This window comes from Mesoplodon bidens (assembly GCF_964165515.1).
Source record: "Mesoplodon bidens genome assembly, chromosome: 15".
In the NCBI taxonomy this organism is placed as follows: domain Eukaryota; kingdom Metazoa; phylum Chordata; class Mammalia; order Artiodactyla; family Ziphiidae; genus Mesoplodon; species Mesoplodon bidens.
The window spans coordinates 87,176,958-87,195,947 of NC_138171.1; the positions used below are offsets into that span (position 1 = coordinate 87,176,958).

General features: G+C 64.2%; 3 protein-coding genes and 1 long non-coding RNA gene across 8 annotated transcripts in view; 2 read left to right on the forward strand and 2 right to left on the reverse strand.

Moving 5' to 3' along the window:
• Window positions 1–13,360, reverse strand: part of LOC308629242 (uncharacterized protein) — a 38,228-nt gene extending 24,868 nt beyond the window's left edge. The window contains exons 1-2 of the mRNA XM_081256849.1: window positions 13,229–13,360; window positions 12,753–12,935 (exon numbers count right to left, since the gene is read on the reverse strand). Of these exons, the coding sequence (XP_081112975.1) occupies window positions 12,753–12,880 (128 nt within the window). The 5' untranslated portion in view covers window positions 12,881–12,935; window positions 13,229–13,360. The remainder of the gene's footprint in view (window positions 1–12,752; window positions 12,936–13,228) is intronic.
• On the forward strand, window positions 168–2,436 carry PSMG3 (proteasome assembly chaperone 3). Of its 3 annotated transcripts, none has more exons than XM_081256847.1 (3): window positions 168–186; window positions 802–1,039; window positions 1,827–2,436. In XM_081256847.1, the coding sequence occupies exons 2-3, from the start codon at window positions 824–826 to the stop codon at window positions 1,977–1,979; spliced, it is 369 nt and encodes a 122-aa protein (XP_081112973.1). In that variant the 5' UTR covers window positions 168–186; window positions 802–823; the 3' UTR covers window positions 1,980–2,436. The 3 variants fall into 3 exon arrangements, with proteins under 3 accessions (XP_081112973.1, XP_081112974.1, XP_081112972.1); XM_081256848.1 differs by lacking the exon at window positions 168–186 and adding an exon at window positions 202–293; XM_081256846.1 differs by lacking the exon at window positions 168–186 and adding an exon at window positions 322–495.
• LOC308629243 lies at window positions 4,654–9,175 on the reverse strand. The gene is made up of 3 exons (XR_014017642.1): window positions 7,924–9,175; window positions 7,100–7,171; window positions 4,654–5,811 (listed from the first exon to the last, which is right to left on the reverse strand). It is a non-coding gene; the product is annotated as an uncharacterized lncRNA (long non-coding RNA).
• Window positions 9,313–17,831, forward strand: TMEM184A (transmembrane protein 184A). 3 transcript variants are annotated; one of them, XM_081256843.1, is made up of 10 exons: window positions 9,313–9,859; window positions 10,162–10,322; window positions 10,489–10,662; window positions 13,223–13,388; window positions 13,891–13,981; window positions 14,092–14,167; window positions 14,274–14,365; window positions 15,124–15,293; window positions 15,766–15,963; window positions 16,778–17,831. In XM_081256843.1, the coding sequence occupies exons 1-10, from the start codon at window positions 9,793–9,795 to the stop codon at window positions 17,035–17,037; spliced, it is 1,455 nt and encodes a 484-aa protein (XP_081112969.1). In that variant the 5' UTR covers window positions 9,313–9,792; the 3' UTR covers window positions 17,038–17,831. The 3 variants fall into 3 exon arrangements, with proteins under 3 accessions (XP_081112969.1, XP_081112970.1, XP_081112971.1); XM_081256844.1 differs by having other exon boundaries at window positions 10,241–10,322; XM_081256845.1 differs by lacking the exon at window positions 10,162–10,322.
• Window positions 17,832–18,990: the final 1,159 nt, after the last annotated feature.

The following is an 18,990-nucleotide window of genomic DNA, read 5'->3' on the forward strand; positions in this document are numbered from 1 at the left end:
TGGGACCGGAAGCCGCCGATGGGCCCGGAAGCCGCCGGCGGGACCGGAAGCCCTGGAGGCTGCACTTCCGGGGGGCGGAGCGAGCGCGCAGGCCTGTGGCTCGAAGGGCGGGGTTTGTCGGGAGGCGGGCCCGCATTGCCCACGTGCGTCACTTCCGGGCGCGGCGCGGTGAGCTTGGGCAGCATGGTGGGCGGCGGGGCTGCTGGGGATCCGGCAGGGCCGGACGGGGGCGGAGGGGGTGGGCGTCCCCACGGGCCCCGGGCGGCTCCAGCCGCCCTCTGCCCTCCGCCTTGGTGGGGGTGCTGCTTCTCCCGTGGGACCAATGGTTTCCCCAAACGCAGAAAACGAAACCTCAGTGGGCGGACTAGAGGGGCGACGCGGGCGCCGCCACCCGCTCCGCCGGGTTTCTGCACCTGCGGCGCTTACTTCCCCCCGACCCCCGCGCGATGGCACGACTGAGGCCCCCAAGACTCAAATGAGAGCCGTTGGGATGCGGTGGGGGTCACAGTGATGCAGGACGGCGGGGGCCGACGCGTGGGGGAGGGGAGTTCTCACCTGCCTCTAGAGGCGAAAGTGTATTTTGACATCCCGCCTGTCTGTATATGCCTATGTGTCTAGTCAAGGGATCCAGAAAGTTCCGGGCGAATGAAGCCTGTATGGATGAACAGGCACAGGCTTTTGAATGGGCCTTCTTGTGTTTCTGTTTTAATGCCCAATAATGCTTATTCTTGGAGCCTCAAGGCTACCTGCCATTTATCGATTGACTCTTTTTTTTTTCTATCTTTTTAACGTAAACTGAAGGTGCCATCGAGCAGTCCCAGCTATGGAAGGTAAGCCATTGGTGATATCGAAAGAGAAGACTGCAGTGGTGTGTGGGGTCCCCACCCAGGTGGTCTGTACAGCCTTCAGCACTCACATCCTGGTGGTGGTGACCCAGTTCGGGAAGATGGGTACCCTGGTCTCCCTGGAACCCAGCAATGTGACCAGTGACGTTGGCAAGCCCGTGCTGAACACTAAAGTCCTTCTCGGGCAGGACGAGGTAAAGTGGTTGGGAAGGGCTCCCCGTGCCTGTAACTTGTCTGTACGGATGTGGAGCATCTGGTAGGCGAGACCCGCCTCCAGCCCAAGACAGCATTTTCCGCAGCCTCCGTGCACTTGAGGGCATCCGCCTGCCCTTGGTGGCTGCTGCTCCCGGACGAGTTGATTCTGTAATGTAGGCCTCCCCTCATTTTGACCCTGTCATAGCACGTTATGGTGATGAGCGCCTACTCCACTCAGGAAAGATCACCTGTGACATTTGACAGGGTTTCCCTCTGCAGACCCACATGGGTCCTTCCAGAGTAAAGATGGCTGGAAGAGGCAGGAGCCAGAAAGCACTGAGGAGACAAATCTAATGATGCTCCTTAGCAGTGTGTTTATGACTGGAGTGTCTGGAGAGTCTCATTGAATCTGAATCACTGTCACGCTGGACTTAACGGGTGGTGCTTTAATGGTGGTGTGGGAAGCCCTTCTGGATCCCTCGGGTACTCAGTGAAGGCATTAAGAAAACAGGTTTCTTGGGCCTCCCTGGTGGCGCAGTGGTTGAGAGTCCGCCTGCCGATGCAGGGGATACGGGTTCGTGCCCCGGTCTGGGAGGATCCCATATGCCGCGGAGCGGCTGGGCCCGTGAGCCATGGCCGCTGGGCCTGCGCGTCCGGAGCCTGTGCTCCGCAACGGGAGAGGCCACAAGAGTGAGAGGCCCGCATACCGCAAAAAGAAAAAAAAAAAAAAAAAGAAAAGAAAACAGGTTTCTTGCAGTTAAAGTGGTCTCTCCTTGCCTTCGCCAGCCCCTCATCCACGTCTTCGCAAAGAATCTGGTGGCGTTTGTGTCTCAGGAAGCTGGAAACAGAGCAGTCCTCCTCGCCCTAGCCGTGAAGGACAAGAGCATGGAGGGGGTGACGGCCTTGAAAGAGGAGATCCGGACGTGCCAGGTGTGGTGACCGCGGAGTAACCACCCCTGCTGTCCAGCAGGGCCACATGGCAACTCAGACACCCTCTCAAGGATTTGAAGACCCTCCCTCAGTCAGAAGGGGTGCCTTTATCTGGTGTTGGTCCTTGAAGCTGGAAGAAACATGCACGTCTCGGGCCGACTTTGGTTTGGGGGCTGACATCACCTGTGGAGGGAAGACGTGGAATGTGTCCTGGGGCGTTGTGAGCGGTCCTCCCTGGGTCCACACAGTTGCACATGTTTGAGAGTTGATGGAACGAGTCATGGCCCTCAGTGTGCAGATGAATTGTTGGGGAATATTTTTTTTTATTAAAAATAAATGCGTATCCCAAAATACTTCACTGTCCTTCTTAACAATGCTGCCAGACTTGAGGCACACAGTGTATGTTCACTAGTGAACCATAGGGGGGAAGAAAACCTGTTCGGTAAAAACTCGGCCTGAGGTTCACACGGTGGGACGGCTCCCAGGAGCCGGCTTTGCTGGCACCCTCATCCTGACCCTCTTCCCGTGACTTCTCTGAGCCTTCTGTTCCACAAACACTGCTTGAGGTCTCACTGTGTGCTGGTACCCTACCCTCCGGAGCCACGTCCTTGAAGGCTGGGGGCAGATGTGCATCACCCCACGGGCACAGGGTCAGCCGGGGAGGGCCCGCATGGGGCAGACCAGGCAGCGCCCCGCTGCCCAGGGAAGGCTCTGTAGTGAGGGGATCCTGACGCTGGAGGAGAGTGTTTATAGCAAAGGCCAGGAGGCGGGAGAAGCACAGATTGTAGGCTGTTGGGGGCCAGCTGAACGTGAAGCCCGAGGGCTGGGGACAGGTGGCCAAGGCCTTCTGTGTTTGCTGAGCCCTTGGGACTTGATCCTGAGCTCTGCGAGGAGCCACTGAAGGCTTTCAGGTCAGGCTGGGTTTGCCCTTTGGAGATATCCCAAGGGTTGGTGGAAGCGCGAGGCGAGGCTTGGCTTCAGGACGGTGTCTGCCGCAGAAGACGGCCTGTAGGTCCCCAGGCCTGGGACCACCTGGCTCCCTCATCCCTCAAGGTGTGGTGACCTGAGTCACTGATCGTACTAGAGACCAGACAGGTAAATCTTTGTGCTCTTAGTCTCGTGAGAAAATAGGGGCAGCAGGAGAGTTGAGGTGAGAGCCGGTGTCTGGAAGCAGAGACCAACTGGGATCCTGAAACGGGAGTGGGCAGCCAGGATGCCCTTCCGGGGAACACCGGGGGTGGATCCGAGTGTTTATGAGATTAGAAAGGGATGTTTTAATTTGGTTTTCTTGGAACCAAAAGCCTCTGGAATCCTGAGTCTGATTTTAGAAACCCCTGCTGAGAACAGGTGATGGGAGAGGCTGCACTGCTGGTCCAACTTGAAAAGAACGTAGTGAGTTTGTTGAAGTTGGGACGGAGGAAAGCTGTATTCAAGGGCTCATTCCTTCAGCAGACTCCCAGGGGGGAACCATCAGCCTGCAGAGCTCACGTCCCCTCTGGGGACAGTCGGGTAAACCCACAGGTGCACACCAGGCTCACGGGATGACGAGGTGACCTCAGCGTCAGAAGGGCCAGGGAGTCACACGTGGGGATCCGCCAGACTTCCCAGAGCGGGTACTGATGCTCGAGTAGGCTCGGCACCTTGCAGGCTCCTGTGGGAGGAGCCTGAGGGGCCCAGGACCCCACCCCCGACCAGGGAAAACAGGCAGACCCCCCCCCCGGGAGACACAGGGCTCCTTGGTGGCCAAATCTGGCTCAGGGACTGCGGTGTGACGTCTCCACAGCCTTGCACCTCCCTCCCTGCTTGCTATCAGTCCAGTCTTTCTCCTGAGAAGATCCCACCTGGTGTCTGCACTGGGAGGGCCTGGACGGACACTAGTTTTAAAGTCCAGAAAGCAGCTGACCAACTGGAGAAGAAGGGAAGGCCCTGTCCATCCACGTGTGAGGACCCCAAAGGTGACACAGTTCATGGCAGGTGTGGGGACACAGGCACTGTGGAGTAAAGGAGATGTGCGGGGCGTCAGCAGGTCCGGGGGGCAGGCAGCCCCTGGAGAACCGGCGCCTGGGCCGGGGGAAGGGCAGGGCACCGTCCGATGACACTGGAGCCCAACCGGGCAGGAGCCTCCTCACTCAGAATCAGCCTGTAATTATGCACGCCCCTCATCTAACAATCCGATGTGTTTGTGGAAACATGCTTCTCTCGCTTGACCAGCGGGGAACCTGAACCGTGGGTCAGGCTCCAACTTGGGGCTAAGTTCAGATTTGCAGCTCTAGTTTTCTGATTTGGCCCGTAAGTGCACAACGACAGGACTGGCCCACGCTGCCTATTGGTGAGGTCTGAGGTCAGCCCTTCATGCAGTTGTGGTAACGCGTTTAATCCTCACGACGACCCCGTGAGGCCACTGCTCTCATCTACATGTCAGATGAGGAGACTGAGGCGTGGCTGCCACCGAGCAGCAGGGCTGGGATTTCAAGTGGGCAGAGAGCCTGGAGTCCACGCTGGTCACCCGTCACCCAGGCCCTCACTGACACTCATTTTTGGACCCCTTTCTCTCTAAGGAGTGGGCCAACCGCCTTGTCCACACTGAAGGCAGACTTGCCTCCGTGCTTCTGCCTGGCTCTGATTCAGCCTCTGTGTGGGGGCCTCCCGCGAGCCAGGCCCTGGCAGTGCACACACCATCTGAGTCCTTATGACTGCCCTTAAGAGGCAGGTAGGCAGTGGAGAAAATTGAGGCTTAGCAGGACAGGGCGGGTCGCTCAGACCCCCAGGTGACCAGTGGTGACCCCAGGATGTAAACACACCTGAGCCCCTGTCATTGGCACAGACCCACGGTTGCCCGCCCAGAACATGGTGGGGCAACTGACGTATAATTGAAACCAGGGCCCCAGCGCCTTCCCGAGTGGCACTTATCCACAGCTGCCCGAGGCTGTCTGGTAGCTATTAAAGAATACAGGCTGAGACCAAAGGCTTCCGTCATCGAAGCCAGTGCCTCACTGCTCTGCTCTGCCTTATAAGTCAAGACGTGTGACTCGTATGAAGAGGCATTTGGCCCTTTGCTTTCCACGTTGCCCTGCTCCCAGCTGCTATAATTCCAGAGGAGAGATACAGTCTCCAGTAAAGAGGTCTATACAACCGCAGTCTCCACAGGCAGAGCTGTCGGCTTTGTGGAAATTGTTATTCCTTTAGATGGAAAGGCTGCATATGGTGCTTACCCAGCGATCAAACTGTAATTACAACTTCCAGGAATTTATGGCCAAATGTAAATAATGAACGTGGGGCTGATTTGCCAGCCCCTGCGGCATGGACTGGTGGATGAGTTTCCCTTTTTCAAGGCCATGCCCTTGGACCAACGCGGTATGATTCATCCGACACGGTGTCCTGCTGAGCTACAAGTACAGAACCCCAAGTTCCCCTCCCTCTAGCTCCCTTTTCCTAAGTGGACATGGGCTTGTGGCTACAGTTCAGAGTCAAGGGCCAGTGGGTACCCTTGGCGGTCAAGAGAGGCCAGGAGGGCAGCCGTCCATGGTTACCAGTCTGAGCAGCTTATCCAGGGTTTGACAGAGCCCTGGATCCACCTGAACCAATTATGACAAATAACCTGCGGAATAAGGCAGTGATCGCGGGGCCCAGCTGGATAAACTGGCGTAGGCTGCTTTGTTTAGCGCCTTGGAATGAAATCGGACGTCAGGAGCGGGTGCCGGGTAGCTGACGAGAGTGATGGCCTGATGGATCAGAACGAATTCAGAGCAGGCAGAGGCATTGTCGTCGAGGTTTCGTTAATCACAGCCAGAAGCAGAGGGCAACGCCGGTCTTGTGTGGGGACTCGTAAATTCCAGAAGGACTGTGGGAAGACGGTGGGGGGGGTGTGTGCCGGAGCACGGGGGAGGTGGGGGAGCGAATGGGCAGGAGGGTGCTCCCCGATGTGGGGCATCAAGGGGCGAAGGGACCAGAGAAAGGAAAACGGAGCGGCGTGAATGGGGCGGGGTTGGGGGTGGACATCCCAGCTCCGTGCGCGGCGGATGCTGCATCACCCTGTTTAACCCTCGTTGCACCTCTGAAGCGGGTGTGGGAACCCCCCCACCTACACAGATGGGGCAGGGAGAGGAAGCACCCAGAGCCTGGTCAGTGGTCCAGACAAGATCCACGCCTGGATGTTGGAGACTCGACAGCCAGCTGGACGGTGGGTGGGAGGGACGGCTGGTCCCAAATCTGGGCAGGGCATGGCAGTGGGTGTGGCCGGGCTACCTGGGCAGGTAGGGCCGGCCTGGCAGGGCGGGTGGTGGGGGCGGCAGGGAGGGGTTTTCTGGGTCTGGGGCAAGGCCAGTGCTTTGCCAGTAGCAATCGTACCAGAGTGACCCAGGCTGCTGTGAGGAGGGACGGCAGAGACCTGGAGGCCCGGCGGCGGGGCCGGACAACCCTGGTTGCCCCCTCAGGCCTGGAGACCTGCGACACACCTGCCCCAGGGGCCTGGCCAGATGGCCGAGGGAGCCACCAGGGAGGTGAGCTGTGCATGTGTATGCCTGTGTGTACACGTGTGTGTGTGTGTGCATGCGCAGCCACAAGAGAGGTGTGGTGTCCAGCCTGGGGCCCCGTGCACCCCTGGAAAGAAGCGCCCACACCCTGAAATTCTGAGACTCACAGCTGCTCCGTCCCCACCCCATCTCTACCCCAGAGGCCGTGCCCCCTGCCAGACCCCAGGATGCCACCTGGTGACCAAAAAGGGTCTCAGACCAGCCCAGCCGGGCCAGGGCCAGGTCGGCACCCCTGCCCCAGGTCCTCACAGAAGGGTGCCCCCCAGGGCTGGGGCAGCTCGCTCTGGGGCAGCGGGCAGGTACAGACAGGCCCTGGGCAGTCACAGGCTCTCCCTGGGGACCGAGGCAACAGGCCTGGGGAGGGGCTCGGCCTGGCATGGGCAGGACAGAGGACGGGAGGCCTACGGGGTGAAGAGGGAAAGCCTCCGAGGCCCCAGTGGGTTCCGCTGGGCTGCAGGGCAGGGCTGGTCGGCCCGGCAGCCCAGAAGTAGAGGAAGACCACTCATGTGCCCGAGGCTGGCGGGACCCCACGCCCAGCCCCCAGCGCCAGCAGCCTGTGGGAGGAGTGGGCAAAGCCTCCCGAGTCCCCGCTCTTACCAGGGCTGACCTGCTGCACACAGCCGTCCATCACCCGCGGAAACTGACGCTCAGAGAGGTCCACAGTTGGCCCTAAGTCACAGACACGGTGAGAGGCCAGGCCAGGGTCCCAGCCCTCGTGTTGGACCCAGGGTCCTGTTCCTGCCCGGCTTTGGTGCCCAGTGCCCTGCCCAGAGGGGCCAGCACCTTGGACACGGGGAGGCACAGCTTGCCAAATTGCCCCCAAACTAGAGCTGGAAGGACCCTCAGCCTCCCAGCCCCAGAGGCCCAGAGAAAGGGGAGGAGTGGCTGCAGGGTCCCCAGGCTGGTGGGTGGCCCGGCCGGGGCTCATCACCCACAGGCTACAGGGGTGTGCTGGGGGCCTCTGCAGTCACCCCGGCCCAGGCTGTGGTGGCATTAGCTGAGTCAGTGGCCATTGTGTGGGCCGCCACCAAAGCCCAGGGCCAAATCCCATCTGCCACTCCCTGGTGGGCCGGCCTGGGGAAGGGGGCGTGTCAGGACACCTCCCACCACCCTGTCCTCCAGCCCCGTCTCTGCCAGCCCAGAGTGGGCAGCTCAGAGCTGGAAGGGCCTGGCTCAGGGAAGGCGGGAGGGGAGAGCCTGTCCCCCGTGGGAGAGAGCCGTGTGCCACCGGAAATGGCAGGCTGGCCTAGAAGGGGGGCTGGCACAGCGGGGGAGCCTGGAAGGAGGTTCGGTGCCACACTGAGGCACTAGGTCCCTGGGGTGAAGGGCGGGTGTCGGGAGGGGGCCGTTGAGGCCTGTGACTGCCCGAGGCTCCTCGGCCACCCCACAGCTGGGCCGGGAGCTGCCCAGGGCCCAGTCACCTGGTCACAGTAAACAGCGGTCAGAGGCGCCGGCAGCCCGCATCTGGGCGAACAGGTCTGTCCTGCGAGAGGCTTGGTCAGCATCCAGCCCCGGGCAGGGAAATCAGGCCCGGCCGGCCAGGCCGCCTCTCCCGAGTGGGTGCCAGCTGTGAGAGCAGCCGCCAGGGGTGGGGCCTCGTTCGGCCAGAGAGCCCCATGGGTGGCTGCAGGGTCAGCCTCTCCCCGGCCCCTCCCCGGACCGGGGAGCTGAGTCCCTTGCTCCCCCAGACCCAGTACCCGTGTCAGTCGCGCCCTCTAAGCCGGTGAAGCACGCCTTACCCACCCCGGGCCCCTGCGGTTCCCGGCCGCGCCTGGCATGTGGTCCTGCTCGGGGTCTGGGGTCTAGGGCTAGGGGGAAGGCAAGGGGGTGCTGTCCCAGGTCCCCAGGGATTGCAGGGACCTTCATGCTGTACCCCAGGCAGGGGCTGGCAGACCCTAAACTCACCTTTGCTGACGAGAAAGCAGAGGCCCAGCGAGGTGGAGGGGCGTGCCCAGGTGGCCAGAGAACAGGGGCAGGTGAAGGCCTGAGTGTCGGGGCTGCCTCTGGAGCGACCTGGTCAGGAAGCCAGAGAAGGAGGGGGAGCCCCAGGTTTATAAAATGCAGCCGAGCAGACAGAGCCGCAGGTCCGGGCGCCGCAGGCACGCGGGGCTCGGGGGCGGGCGCGGGGCTCGCAGGAACGCATGTCGGCTGGAGAAGGGCCAGACCACACCGGCCAGCCCTGCTGGGCCAAGTGGGAGCCCACGCGGGACAGCGGTGCCCTGGGCGTGGGCTGGGCAAGGCGCGAGGTTCCCGAGGCGCCTCTGGAAGTTAAAGAGGTGAAGAGAGAGAGGAGGTGACATCCGAGACGGCAGGAGGAGAGTCGGCACCGGAGGCGGCCGTGCAGGGAGCCGGGCCAGGTCCCGGGGCTCTACCTGAGCCAGGGTGGGGGCCTCCCCAGGGGGGCGGTGTGGGCGGAGGGGTGGGGGAACGGGGCAGTGTGTCCGAGGGGCTGGCAACCTCCCCCTGGACCCTCCTGTACCCTTGGGGGACCCTGGACACGTGGGAGCCCCCGACTCCCACCCCTTGACCCCACAACCCAGGGCCGCAGGGAGGGTTGGGTGGCACCAAGGGCGGCACCATGTGGGCACTTAGTCCCCGTACCCAGGGTGGCAGACAGCTGAGGCCCCCCACCCTGCCGGCGCCTCCAGGAGCCCGGGGGGGTGAGCCCTTCCCACTGGCCCAGGGCTGACCACGGGGCAGGCCCAGTGGCCTGTCTGTGACTCACCCACACCCCCTCCTCCCCTTCCCCCACCCCCTGGCAGAAAAAAACAGAAATGTCTCCAGTGCACCTCTTGGGGACGGGGGCCTTTTTAACCAAGGTGAAATTCTCATAATAAATTTACCCGTTTTAAAGTGGCACTTAATACACCCTCAGTGTCACGCAACTGCCACCTCTATCTCCTCCCAGAACTTTCATCACCCCAACTGGAAGCCCGTACCCATTACGCACACAGCCCACCCTGGCCCACCGCAGACCCCTCCCCCATCTCAGGCCCGGGCAGCAGCTGCCTGGCCTTCTGGCGCAGGCAGGTGAGGGCACCTGGCGCAGGCAGGTTCCTGGGAGCCAGCTGCCTCGAGCAAACAGCCGGGGAGGGATAGAGTGTCAAAGGGGGAGGGAACAGCCCTCCGCTCCTCCCCTCTGCCTGGGCACCTCCCTGCAGCCAGAGGCTCCGGTGGGCCACCCGGGAGTTGAGTGCTGGCCACCTGTCCCCAGGCCTGGCCCAGCCTCCAGAAGGTAGCCTGGTCCCACCCCAGCTGGGGCCGCCCGTGGGGGCCATGTGGCCACACAAATGACCAGCCAGGCTTCCCTGGAGGCCGGGCTTCCCAGGACTGGCCCAGGAGCTTCCTGCTTGAGAGGTAGGTGCCGGACCCTGTGACCAGGTCTGGAGGGAGGCGGGAGGCGCCCGGCACCCCAGTGGGTTACGAGCAGCTGAAGAACAGGGCACCCAGGGCTAGCAAGTGGGCTTGGGGTGGCCAGGGGCCCTGGCCAAGCTGGGCGCCAGACGGTCAGGCAGGCCCGGTGGGTGCAGGGCGCCTCCCCACCCCGTCTGCTGCTGCGGGCTGTGCCAGTCTGGCCTGCTTCCCGGACTCCACCCCTGGTAGGCAGGGCACCAGGGGCTCCCCGACTTTCTCAGATGTCTTTGGCCCCTGAAAAGCAGGCTCCCCGCAAGCCCGGGACACCAGAGGTGGGGACCGATCACCCCAGGACACAGTCAGGCAGCTGGTGTCTGCACCCAGGTGGCTGACCCCGGGGAAGAAGGCACCCAGGCCCGGGCCTTGGACCTGGGTCCCTGCACACAGACGGCTGCGCAGAGCCCAGGCAAGTGGGCAGGAGGGTCGGGCTGGAACGCCCACAGGAGGGACGGTGGCCCCGCTCAGCACAGCCTCCCGCCCTTGCCCCACTCTCCCCCGCCACAGGCACTGGGCTGCTCCCAGCGTCTGGGCACCTCTGCCCGCCCCATCTGTGTCCTCCCTCGCCTCTGCAGATGCCTAACGCCTCAGGGCTCCTGGGAGCCCCCCTGGTGTGGGCAACCGGGCCGCAGGTGGACGGTGTGGGGAACAGCTCCCAGGGCACCTCCCAGCTCTTCCTCACCACGGCGCTGGCCCGCGGCATCTCGGGCATCTTCGTGTGGACCGCCCTGGTGCTCACCGGCCACCAGGTGAGCCCTCCCCTGCGCGCTCCCTTGGGACCCACTCTCCGTGAGCCACAGCTCAGCCTGGCCCTGGCCGGCCCTACTGGGGCTGTGGGTCCACGAGCGATGGCCTGGGTGCAGGCCTCGGAGGTCTTCGGGCCAGAGGAGCAGCGCCCAGGGGCTCGTGGAGGCAGCGTCGGGCCAGGGGAGGGGGCAGGGGAGGGAGAGGTCCAGGCCCGAAGGCGGGAGGCCTCTTCCAGGCAGAGGGAAGAGCTCCAGCCGGGCGCCAGGCCCTTCCCCCGGGGCATTTCGTCGGCCCCTCAGCCTGTTCACTGAGGTCAGCAGTACTGTCCCCTTTCACGGATGAGAAGACTGAGGCTGGGAGAGGCCGGGGTCTTTCCCAGGCTCACGTAGCCGGGAGCAGAAAGGTCCTTCCCCTCCAGAGGTGCAGCATCCCCGGGAAAGCTGGTGAGGCTGGGACGTGGCTCTGTAAGGAGTGAGACCAGGCTCCGGGAGTGGAAGCAGGGTCAGAGCTCGGCTGGAGGGGCCCAGAGCTGGGGAGACAGGCAGCCCCCCAATGTAGTGGCGCCAGGCCTGGCAGCAAGAGCCAGGGAGCGGGTGACAGGAGGTGGTGCCCGAGTGCAGGGCTGGGCAGTGGGGTCCCGAGCATCTCAGGCAACGGAGGGTCTCAGGAGCCCAGGACTGCGCCAGAGAGACACGAGCAGAGCTGGGAGGGAGAGGGCTGCCTGGGCCGGAGGCACCCTGGACCTGTAGGAGGGGCCTCCAACATCCTGTGGGAGTTTGGCCTTCAGCCCGGGGGTGCTGGGGAGCCAGGGGAGGCTGTCGTTGGGGGGAGCTGAGAGCAGAGCTGCTGGCATGACTTGCCTGGCATTGTCGTAGGGACTGGGTTGGCGGGGTGAGCCAGGGGCGGGGGCAGTCAGGAGACAGGCTGGCAGGGAAGCAGGTGGCCAGAGGCCTCCGAGGCAGGGCGGTACCCTCTCAGTGAGAGCTGTCTGCTGTGTGGTGCGTGTCCAGGTGTGGCCTCAAATAACCAAAATATAAGGGGGACACGGCAAATGTATCAGTGGGCCAGGTGCAGCTGAGAGTGGCAGGAAGAGGAGGTCCCTTCCTGTTGGGGCCATCCGGGAGGCCTTCCTGGAGGAGGCAGCATTTGCCCTGAGTCTTACCAAGCTGCCCTGGAGCATCTGGACAGGTAGACCGGACAGCGGGGTGGTGTATCTGCATCTGCAGGGAAGCCATGCCTTCCTCCTTGGTGGCAGAATGGCTTTAGGTCTGGTGTCGGCTGTGATTTGTGGGACAAAGAGCAGCAAGGGGGACAGGCACCCAGCGCCCTGGGTCCAGGCCAGTTCCAGCCACAGTCTGGGCCTTGGCTTTGTCCTCTGTCTCCTGCCCTGACCTTTTGTAATTCTGGGTGCCAGCTGGGCACGTGTGTTTGGAGCCCAGCGTGCTGGGGCCCCACGGCCTGGACAGGGCTGATGGAGACCCCGTGGGTGGCACTTCCCAGGCCCCACCCTCCTCCCCGCCCCCACCCGCACTCCCATGGAGGAGTCCCACCCTCCGCACCCATTCAGAGCCCAATAGGACAGAGAGTCTGGACCCTCACTTTAAAGACGGGGAACCAAGGACAGAGAGAACGGCGGCTGCCAAGGCCCTCAGCCAGGCAGTGCCAGCCCAGGAGCAGAAGTCCACCTCCTGATAGCTGCTCAGGCCGTGCCCTCCTGCCGCACCAGCCGGGGAGGGAGTGGCTGATAAGGAGCCTGACTCTGACGCCAGGCTGCCCCCGCCACTCCCCGTGCTGGGCCCTAGAAGCTGGGTCTCTGCACGCAGCCTGCCCTCTGCCTGCCCTCTCTCCACTGCCTCTCATGGCACCTCTTCCGGGAAGCCTCCCAGAGTTGCTTGGGACTACAGCCAGCTACCTGTTTGGCTGGCTCCCCGGGGCCTCTTCCTTCCAAAGACCCTGTCACTGTTTATTTTTTTGTCCTCGTAGAAAATGTGGACCATCTAGGAAGGTATACAGATGAACATGAGAACCACCCATCTTTTCCTTTTGTCCAGGGATGTCTTTCCCTTCATTTTCACCCTGCTTTTTCACTCACCTGGGTCCCGCTCGGTTTGCCATCCTGCTGTGACCGGTTGCTTTCTGTCGGAGCGCCTCAGGGCTGCAGGGCAGCCCCATGCGCGGCTGCGTCTCGGCCGCGGGCCCCGCTGCCGTGCTCAGTCTCATGTGTGTCCCCACGATGAACGTCCTTGAACGCAAATCTGTTCCATGGGATAAATGCCTAGAAGGGTCAAAGGGTATCAGCCCTTTTAATGCCTCCATGTCAAAATGCCAAACTGCTCTCCAGACCAGTCGTGCCCACGAGGGGGCCGTGACTGCCGCCCATCCCCCTGCCCCTGGGGAAATTCTCGTTGAATGAATGAACGAATGAATGGGCACGAGAGTGAATGCATGTTCCCAGTGCAGAGTGTCCACTAAGGGCAGGGCCCAGGGAGGTTCGCTCTGCTTCCTCCCGCTTGGGTGGCGGGGGGCCACGTCCCCCAGGCCTGCCTTGCTCCGCCCGCCCAGATCTACCTGCACCTGCGCTCCTACACCGTGCCCAGCGAGCAGCGCTACATCATCCGCCTGCTCTTCATCGTCCCCGTCTACGCCGTCGACTCCTGGCTCAGCCTCCTCCTCCTGGGGGACCACCAGCACTACGTCTACTTTGACTCCGTGCGGGATTGCTACGAAGGTGAGCACAGCTAGCTCCCCGGGGCCCAGGGCGGCCCCAGGCTGGGCTGGCAGGGGGGGCCGAGTGAGGGGCTCCCAGGCGCCCGCACTCCCCCCGCCTGCCCCGGGGCACCCCACCCTCCAGGCCTGAGTCTGGCTTAGCGAGGCCCCTGCAGGACAGTCGGGATTAGTGGTGCTAACGATACAAGACTCCCAGGATCCCAAGCTGGGGGCGAGACTGCAGCTGGGCCTGCCCAGAGCCTGGGTGGGGAACAGGCCCTAGATGGGGTGGGGGGCATCAGAGCTGCCGTGACTGCTGCAGGCCCCACCCCCACCAGGGATGGCACCTGGTCCCAGAACCCGGCCACGAGCCCCCGTGAGGAGTGGTCCTGCTGAGTGAGCTGAACCCCAGCTGTCTTCCGGGAAATGGGCGCCAAGGAGTTCTGAGCGGTCAGGGAGGCTTCGTGCAGGCTGGGTGCGCTCGTGGACCACCCAGGCTCACTGCCGACTCCCCTGCTCTGCAGCCTTTGTCATTTACAGCTTCCTGAGCCTCTGTTTCCAGTACCTGGGGGGCGAGAGTGCCATCATGGCTGAGATTCGGGGAAAACCCATCCGGTGAGCTTCTCCCCAGAGCCCGCCGGGCACCCCTACGCCCAGGGTGGGCAGCCAGGCCAGTCTGGGGGTGTGTCCTCCAGGAACACACCTCAGGGGCTCCCTCACCCCAGGCCCAGCTGCTTCTACGGCACCTGCTGCCTTCGGGGCATGTCCTACTCCATCGGGTTTCTGCGCTTCTGCAAGCAGGTGAGTCCCGGCCCTTCCCAGCCACCCCGACCGCCCCTCACCGCCCAGTGTGCTGGGGGACCCTCGGCCCCTCCCCTGTCCCCTCACTCTCCTCCCCCACCCGCAGGCCACACTGCAGTTCTGCATTGTGAAGCCCATCATGGCCTTGGTCACCATCATCCTGCAGGCGTTCGGCAAATACCACGATGGGGACTTCAAGTGAGGCCAGGCTGGCGCGTGGGCAGGGAGGGGGTGGGCGGGCCCGGCCTGGGGGGCACAGGGGAGGTAGGCAGGGCTCAGCAGAGGGCTCAGCAGGGGCCAAACCCCCTCCCCCTCCTCCTCCTGGGAAAGGGCTGGGGGCAAGGCCATGGCAAACAGACCCTTGTCACACATGTGCCCTGGGGACTCCAGGGCTTCGCGGCCCAGGCAGCGATGGGCTCCTTCCCCAGCGCTACCCCACAGCAGGGCCACTGGTGGGCGAGCATGGATTTAAGGGCGCTCGGGCCCAGAGAGCCAAGCTCTGCGCTGGCCTGTGCCCTGGCCCTGGGTCCACGTGAAATCCTCACGTGTGCGCACGCGCACGCACCCTCACACACACATGTGCAGACACAAGTGCTCTCACATGGGAACACGCAATGAGCATGTGCACATGCTCATACCGTTGGCATGCACACGAAGCACCCATGCACGATTGTGGGTCCACGACGTAGGGGGCTGTTCCCGTGCCTGGGAGGGTAGAGAGGGGAGAGGCCGTAGGGCTCCTGCCTGGAAGCAGGCAGGGTCTGGAGACGACTCCCTGCAGCCAGCTCCTCTGCCGCTCCCCTAGGGTGCCATCTGCAGGCCCTGGAGGGAGGGTCCAGGTCTGAGCCACTGCCGGTGCCCAGGCTGGGGGCCCAGGCCAATGGCACAGCTGGCAGGGTGAGGAGGGCACGGGGGCGCGGGCCCGCCCTCACCGCCGGCCCCGGCTCTGGCCCCAGCATCCACAGCGGTCACCTCTACGTCACCCTCGTCTACAACGCCTCCGTGAGCCTGGCCCTCTACGCCCTGTGCCTTTTCTACTTCGCCACCAGGGAGCTCCTGCAGCCCTTTGAGCCTGTCCTCAAGTTCCTCACCATCAAGGCCGTCATCTTCCTCTCTTTCTGGCAGGGTGGGTGGGGCTCCTGAGGCAGGGGCTGGAGCCCAGAGAGATGCCCCAGCTGTAGCCGGGTCAGCAGGCGGCCCTCTCAGCGGGAGGCCATCAAGCCCCTGGCATGGGGGAGATGGTGGGCTCCCCACTTGGCAGGTCTGGCCCAATGTGTTGGGGAGAGGCCATGCGGGGGACGGTGGAGACCTGTCCTCAGCGGGCCCTGGGCCAGGATCTGGGCACTGCCAGACCCCACTTCTCAGGGGACGGTGAGGGGTGGGGCCAGGGAGAGGTCAGGACAGGCGCTCGGGGAGTTCTTGGATGTCCGCTGTGCCAAGGCCCCGGCTTTGGAGGCTCCCAGCCCCCCTGGACCTCAGACCCTGCAGACCCCCGCCAAGCCCAGGAGGCCGGCCTCAGGGGGACTCTTGGCTGGGGTTGGCTGCAGTCCAGCCTCCTGTCCGGGGCAGGCACCTGAGTGGCCATCCCCATCCCCCAGGGATGCTGCTGGCCATCCTGGAGAGGTGTGGGCTCATCCCTGAGGCCCAGGTCATCGACGGGAGCAGGGTGGGGGCTGGCACGGTGGCCGCTGGCTACCAGAACCTCATCATCTGCATCGAGATGCTCTTTGCCTCCATCGCCCTGCGCTACGCCTTCACCTGCCAGGTGTACTCGGAGAAGAAAGAGCGCTCGCCAGGTATTCGGGGCCCCGCCAGCCCCGGGCGGGGGTGGGGAAGGTGGCTGTGGTGCACCCGGACCATCACAGGGTGGGCCTGAGGTGGGCCTGAGCAGCGCCCCCCTCCCAGGGCCCCCTAGCACCATGTCTCTGTCCCCCGTCTTGCCCACGGGCCCTGGGAATGTCGACTTGATGGGCAGGGAGATGGCCCCACGGAGGACCCAAGCTCCAGACAGGTGCCTCACCTGCACGTGGTCCAGGGGAAGAGACCAGGCAGGCCGGCAGGCAGGCGGGCTGAACTCTGAGTGAGATGGGCTGGACCTGATGCTTGGGCCCCCAGGGCCCCTCAGTGATAGGGGGTTGGCGCAGCGCCTGAGCCTGGGGGCCCCAGCAACCATACGCAGGTGCCTGGACCAGCCTGATCAGAGAGGCCAAGGGCTGGCTGGTGCTGGTGTCCCTAAAGAATGGCCCATTTGGGTAGGGGTGGCCTGAGCCTGGACCGGTCAGCCTGGAGTGGCCGAGGGTGTGAAGGGTTCACACCAGGGCGGAGAGGAGATGGGGGCCAGCTCACGGCGGTCTCTCTCTGCCACCCCTGGCAGGGGGTCTGGGCTGGGACAGCCCCAGTGCTGGGCTGGGGTGGAGAAGTTGGGCTGGGATTCTGGGGTCCTAGGAGTCACCCTTTGCTAGCCGAAGCCAGGGCCTGGAGATGCAGGAGCCCCGGCCCCGGGCAGCCCCGAGGTTGGTGGGGAGCAGGGTCAGGTCCTGGGGTCCGGGTGCACGGGGGGAGACGATGGGGCACAGGGAGCACCACAGCCCACCCACTGCCTGTCACCAGCCCCCACGGCGCCCATGCAGAGCATCTCCAGCGGCCTCAAGGAGACCGTGAGCCCGCAGGACATTGTGCAGGACGCCATCCACAACTTCTCACCCGCCTACCAGCAGTACATGCAGCAGGCCACACACGAGGCCCAGGGGCCTGGCGAGGGCAGGGACTCCTTGCCCAGCACCCACCCTGGCATGGGTGGTGGCTCCGGTGGGGGCAGGAAGAGCCGCAACATGGAGAAGAGGATGCTGATCCCCACGGAGGAGCTGTAGAGGGGCCCCGGGGTCAGCGGCCGCCTGGCTGGGGTCAGTGGTCCAGGCCGCTGGGAAAGGACAGGGACCCTCACCCACCGACCGTCTTGCCAAAGGTCAGGCCTCTCCTGGGAACTTCCTGCTAGGCCCGTGGAGCCCACTGCCCATCCCACCTCTGGCCAGTGGAGTGGGTCGCTTGGCAGCCCTGTCAGGCGCCCTGGGGCCACACCATCGCCTGGTGGGCCCTCGGCCTCAGAAGAGGGCACCTGAGCCTACCTGACAAGCCCAGGGACCTGCCGGGCTCACCTGGCCATCGGCTCAGGTGGCCTCCCTGGATGGACAGCTCCTGGGCGGGGCTGGGCAGCCTGGAGCTGCGGGCCTTACAGGCAGGAGGGCTCCACACTGAGTGCAGGACAGGAGGCGGGGTGGCCCCGTGGAGGAAGGGTGGGTGTGGCTGCTGGGAGTCTGGGAGGGGCTGGGGCCACCGGTGGAGGGTGAACTGCATTTATTTATGCATAAACAGCCTGGGTTTTCTAGTGACTCTAGTGGCCTGTGTTCCTGCAGGGTCAGTGCTCTAATGAATGGACCACAGTGAGGCGGACAGATGAGACCCATCGTGCGTAGGCTGGGTGCAGCGGGGAGGGTCCCCGTCCACTCTGGGGCTGCGGGCCACAGTAGCAGCTCAGAGCAAGCAGGCAACGAGCTCGGACTAAAGCCGAGATGACCTGTCCTGCCATGAGCACGTCTGTGCGGTCCGGAGCCTTGGCTTCCCCAGTTCAAGGCCCCATGCCAGCCCCGCCCGAGGAGGGGGCTGGTGCCCGGGAGCCTGGGACCCAGGAGGCGGAACAGGACAGGGGGAGTGAGGGTGGGCCCTGGACATCGGGGGGGCCCTGCGTGGGGAGGGGGCGGCAGCGGGTTGTGAGCCTTGGTCCGTCCAGTGTGTCTGGGGTGCTCAGTAGGGTGGGGCAGGAGCCGGGAAAAGGTGCCGGGTGGTGCGCCCGCGGGCAGGCGTGCGGAGCTGGCAGCGCTGCGGCAGGAAGGCCCGGGCACCACCCAGCCACGACCTCCCACGCCTCCCGGCCGCCGGCTCCCACATCACCCAGGGAGAGAGGGAAAGGCACTGAGGGTCTCAGAGAGACTCAGCAAGGCAGGAACGAGCCTACGGTTTCCAGGGCAGAGTGGGGTCACCCCTGTCCCCTTGTTCCCTGGGCCTGGGGCACGGAACTCAAGGCCAGCGGCCTCTCCCAGGGCCCAGCCTGGCTGCCTGATAAAGATAGACCGGCCTCCTCCCTGCCGCCAGCTGGGAGGCCCCCCATCTGCCTTACCGCGCCCTCTGTGGCTGGCAGGCCCAGCTCGGGCCCCCACGTCTGTCAGCTGGTTTGCGAGCGGCCACGGGGCCCCCAGAGACCCGCTGACCCAGGAGGGAGGTTTTCTGAAGGCTGCGGGGCAGAGGCCCTGCGGTGAGCCAGGGGAGGCGGTGCTGCCCCAGGGCCCCCGTCTGGAGGGGCCCTGCTTTGGGCCCTGAGTTGCCCAAGGCTGTGTACCCAGAGGGCATGTGGGCCAGGGCCGCCTTCTGGAGACCCCGACACAGCATGTGGTCCTGGGGTGCTCTCAGGCAGGCCTGGCGCTCTGTGCCAAGGACCGGGCCAGCAATGTCACACACGCGCAGTCCTCACGACGGCCTCGGGCGGGTGGCCGAGGCCCAGGGAGGTTGAGCTACTTGCTTGAGGTCACGGAGCTGGCGAGAGGGGCTACTTGCCCACTGGTCCCAGCCCCACAGGCCCCTCTGCCTGTGGCCAGGCTCTTCTGACATAACAAAGTCAAGCAGTGAGGACGACACACCTGCAGGTGGGACAGAGCCTCGGAGCAGGTCAGAGGGGCTGCCAGCCTCCCGGGCCTGGCCCTGCTGATGGGGAAGCATGGGTGCTCCGAGGAGGGGACCGCGGGCCACCTCTCCAACTCTGACGAAAACCC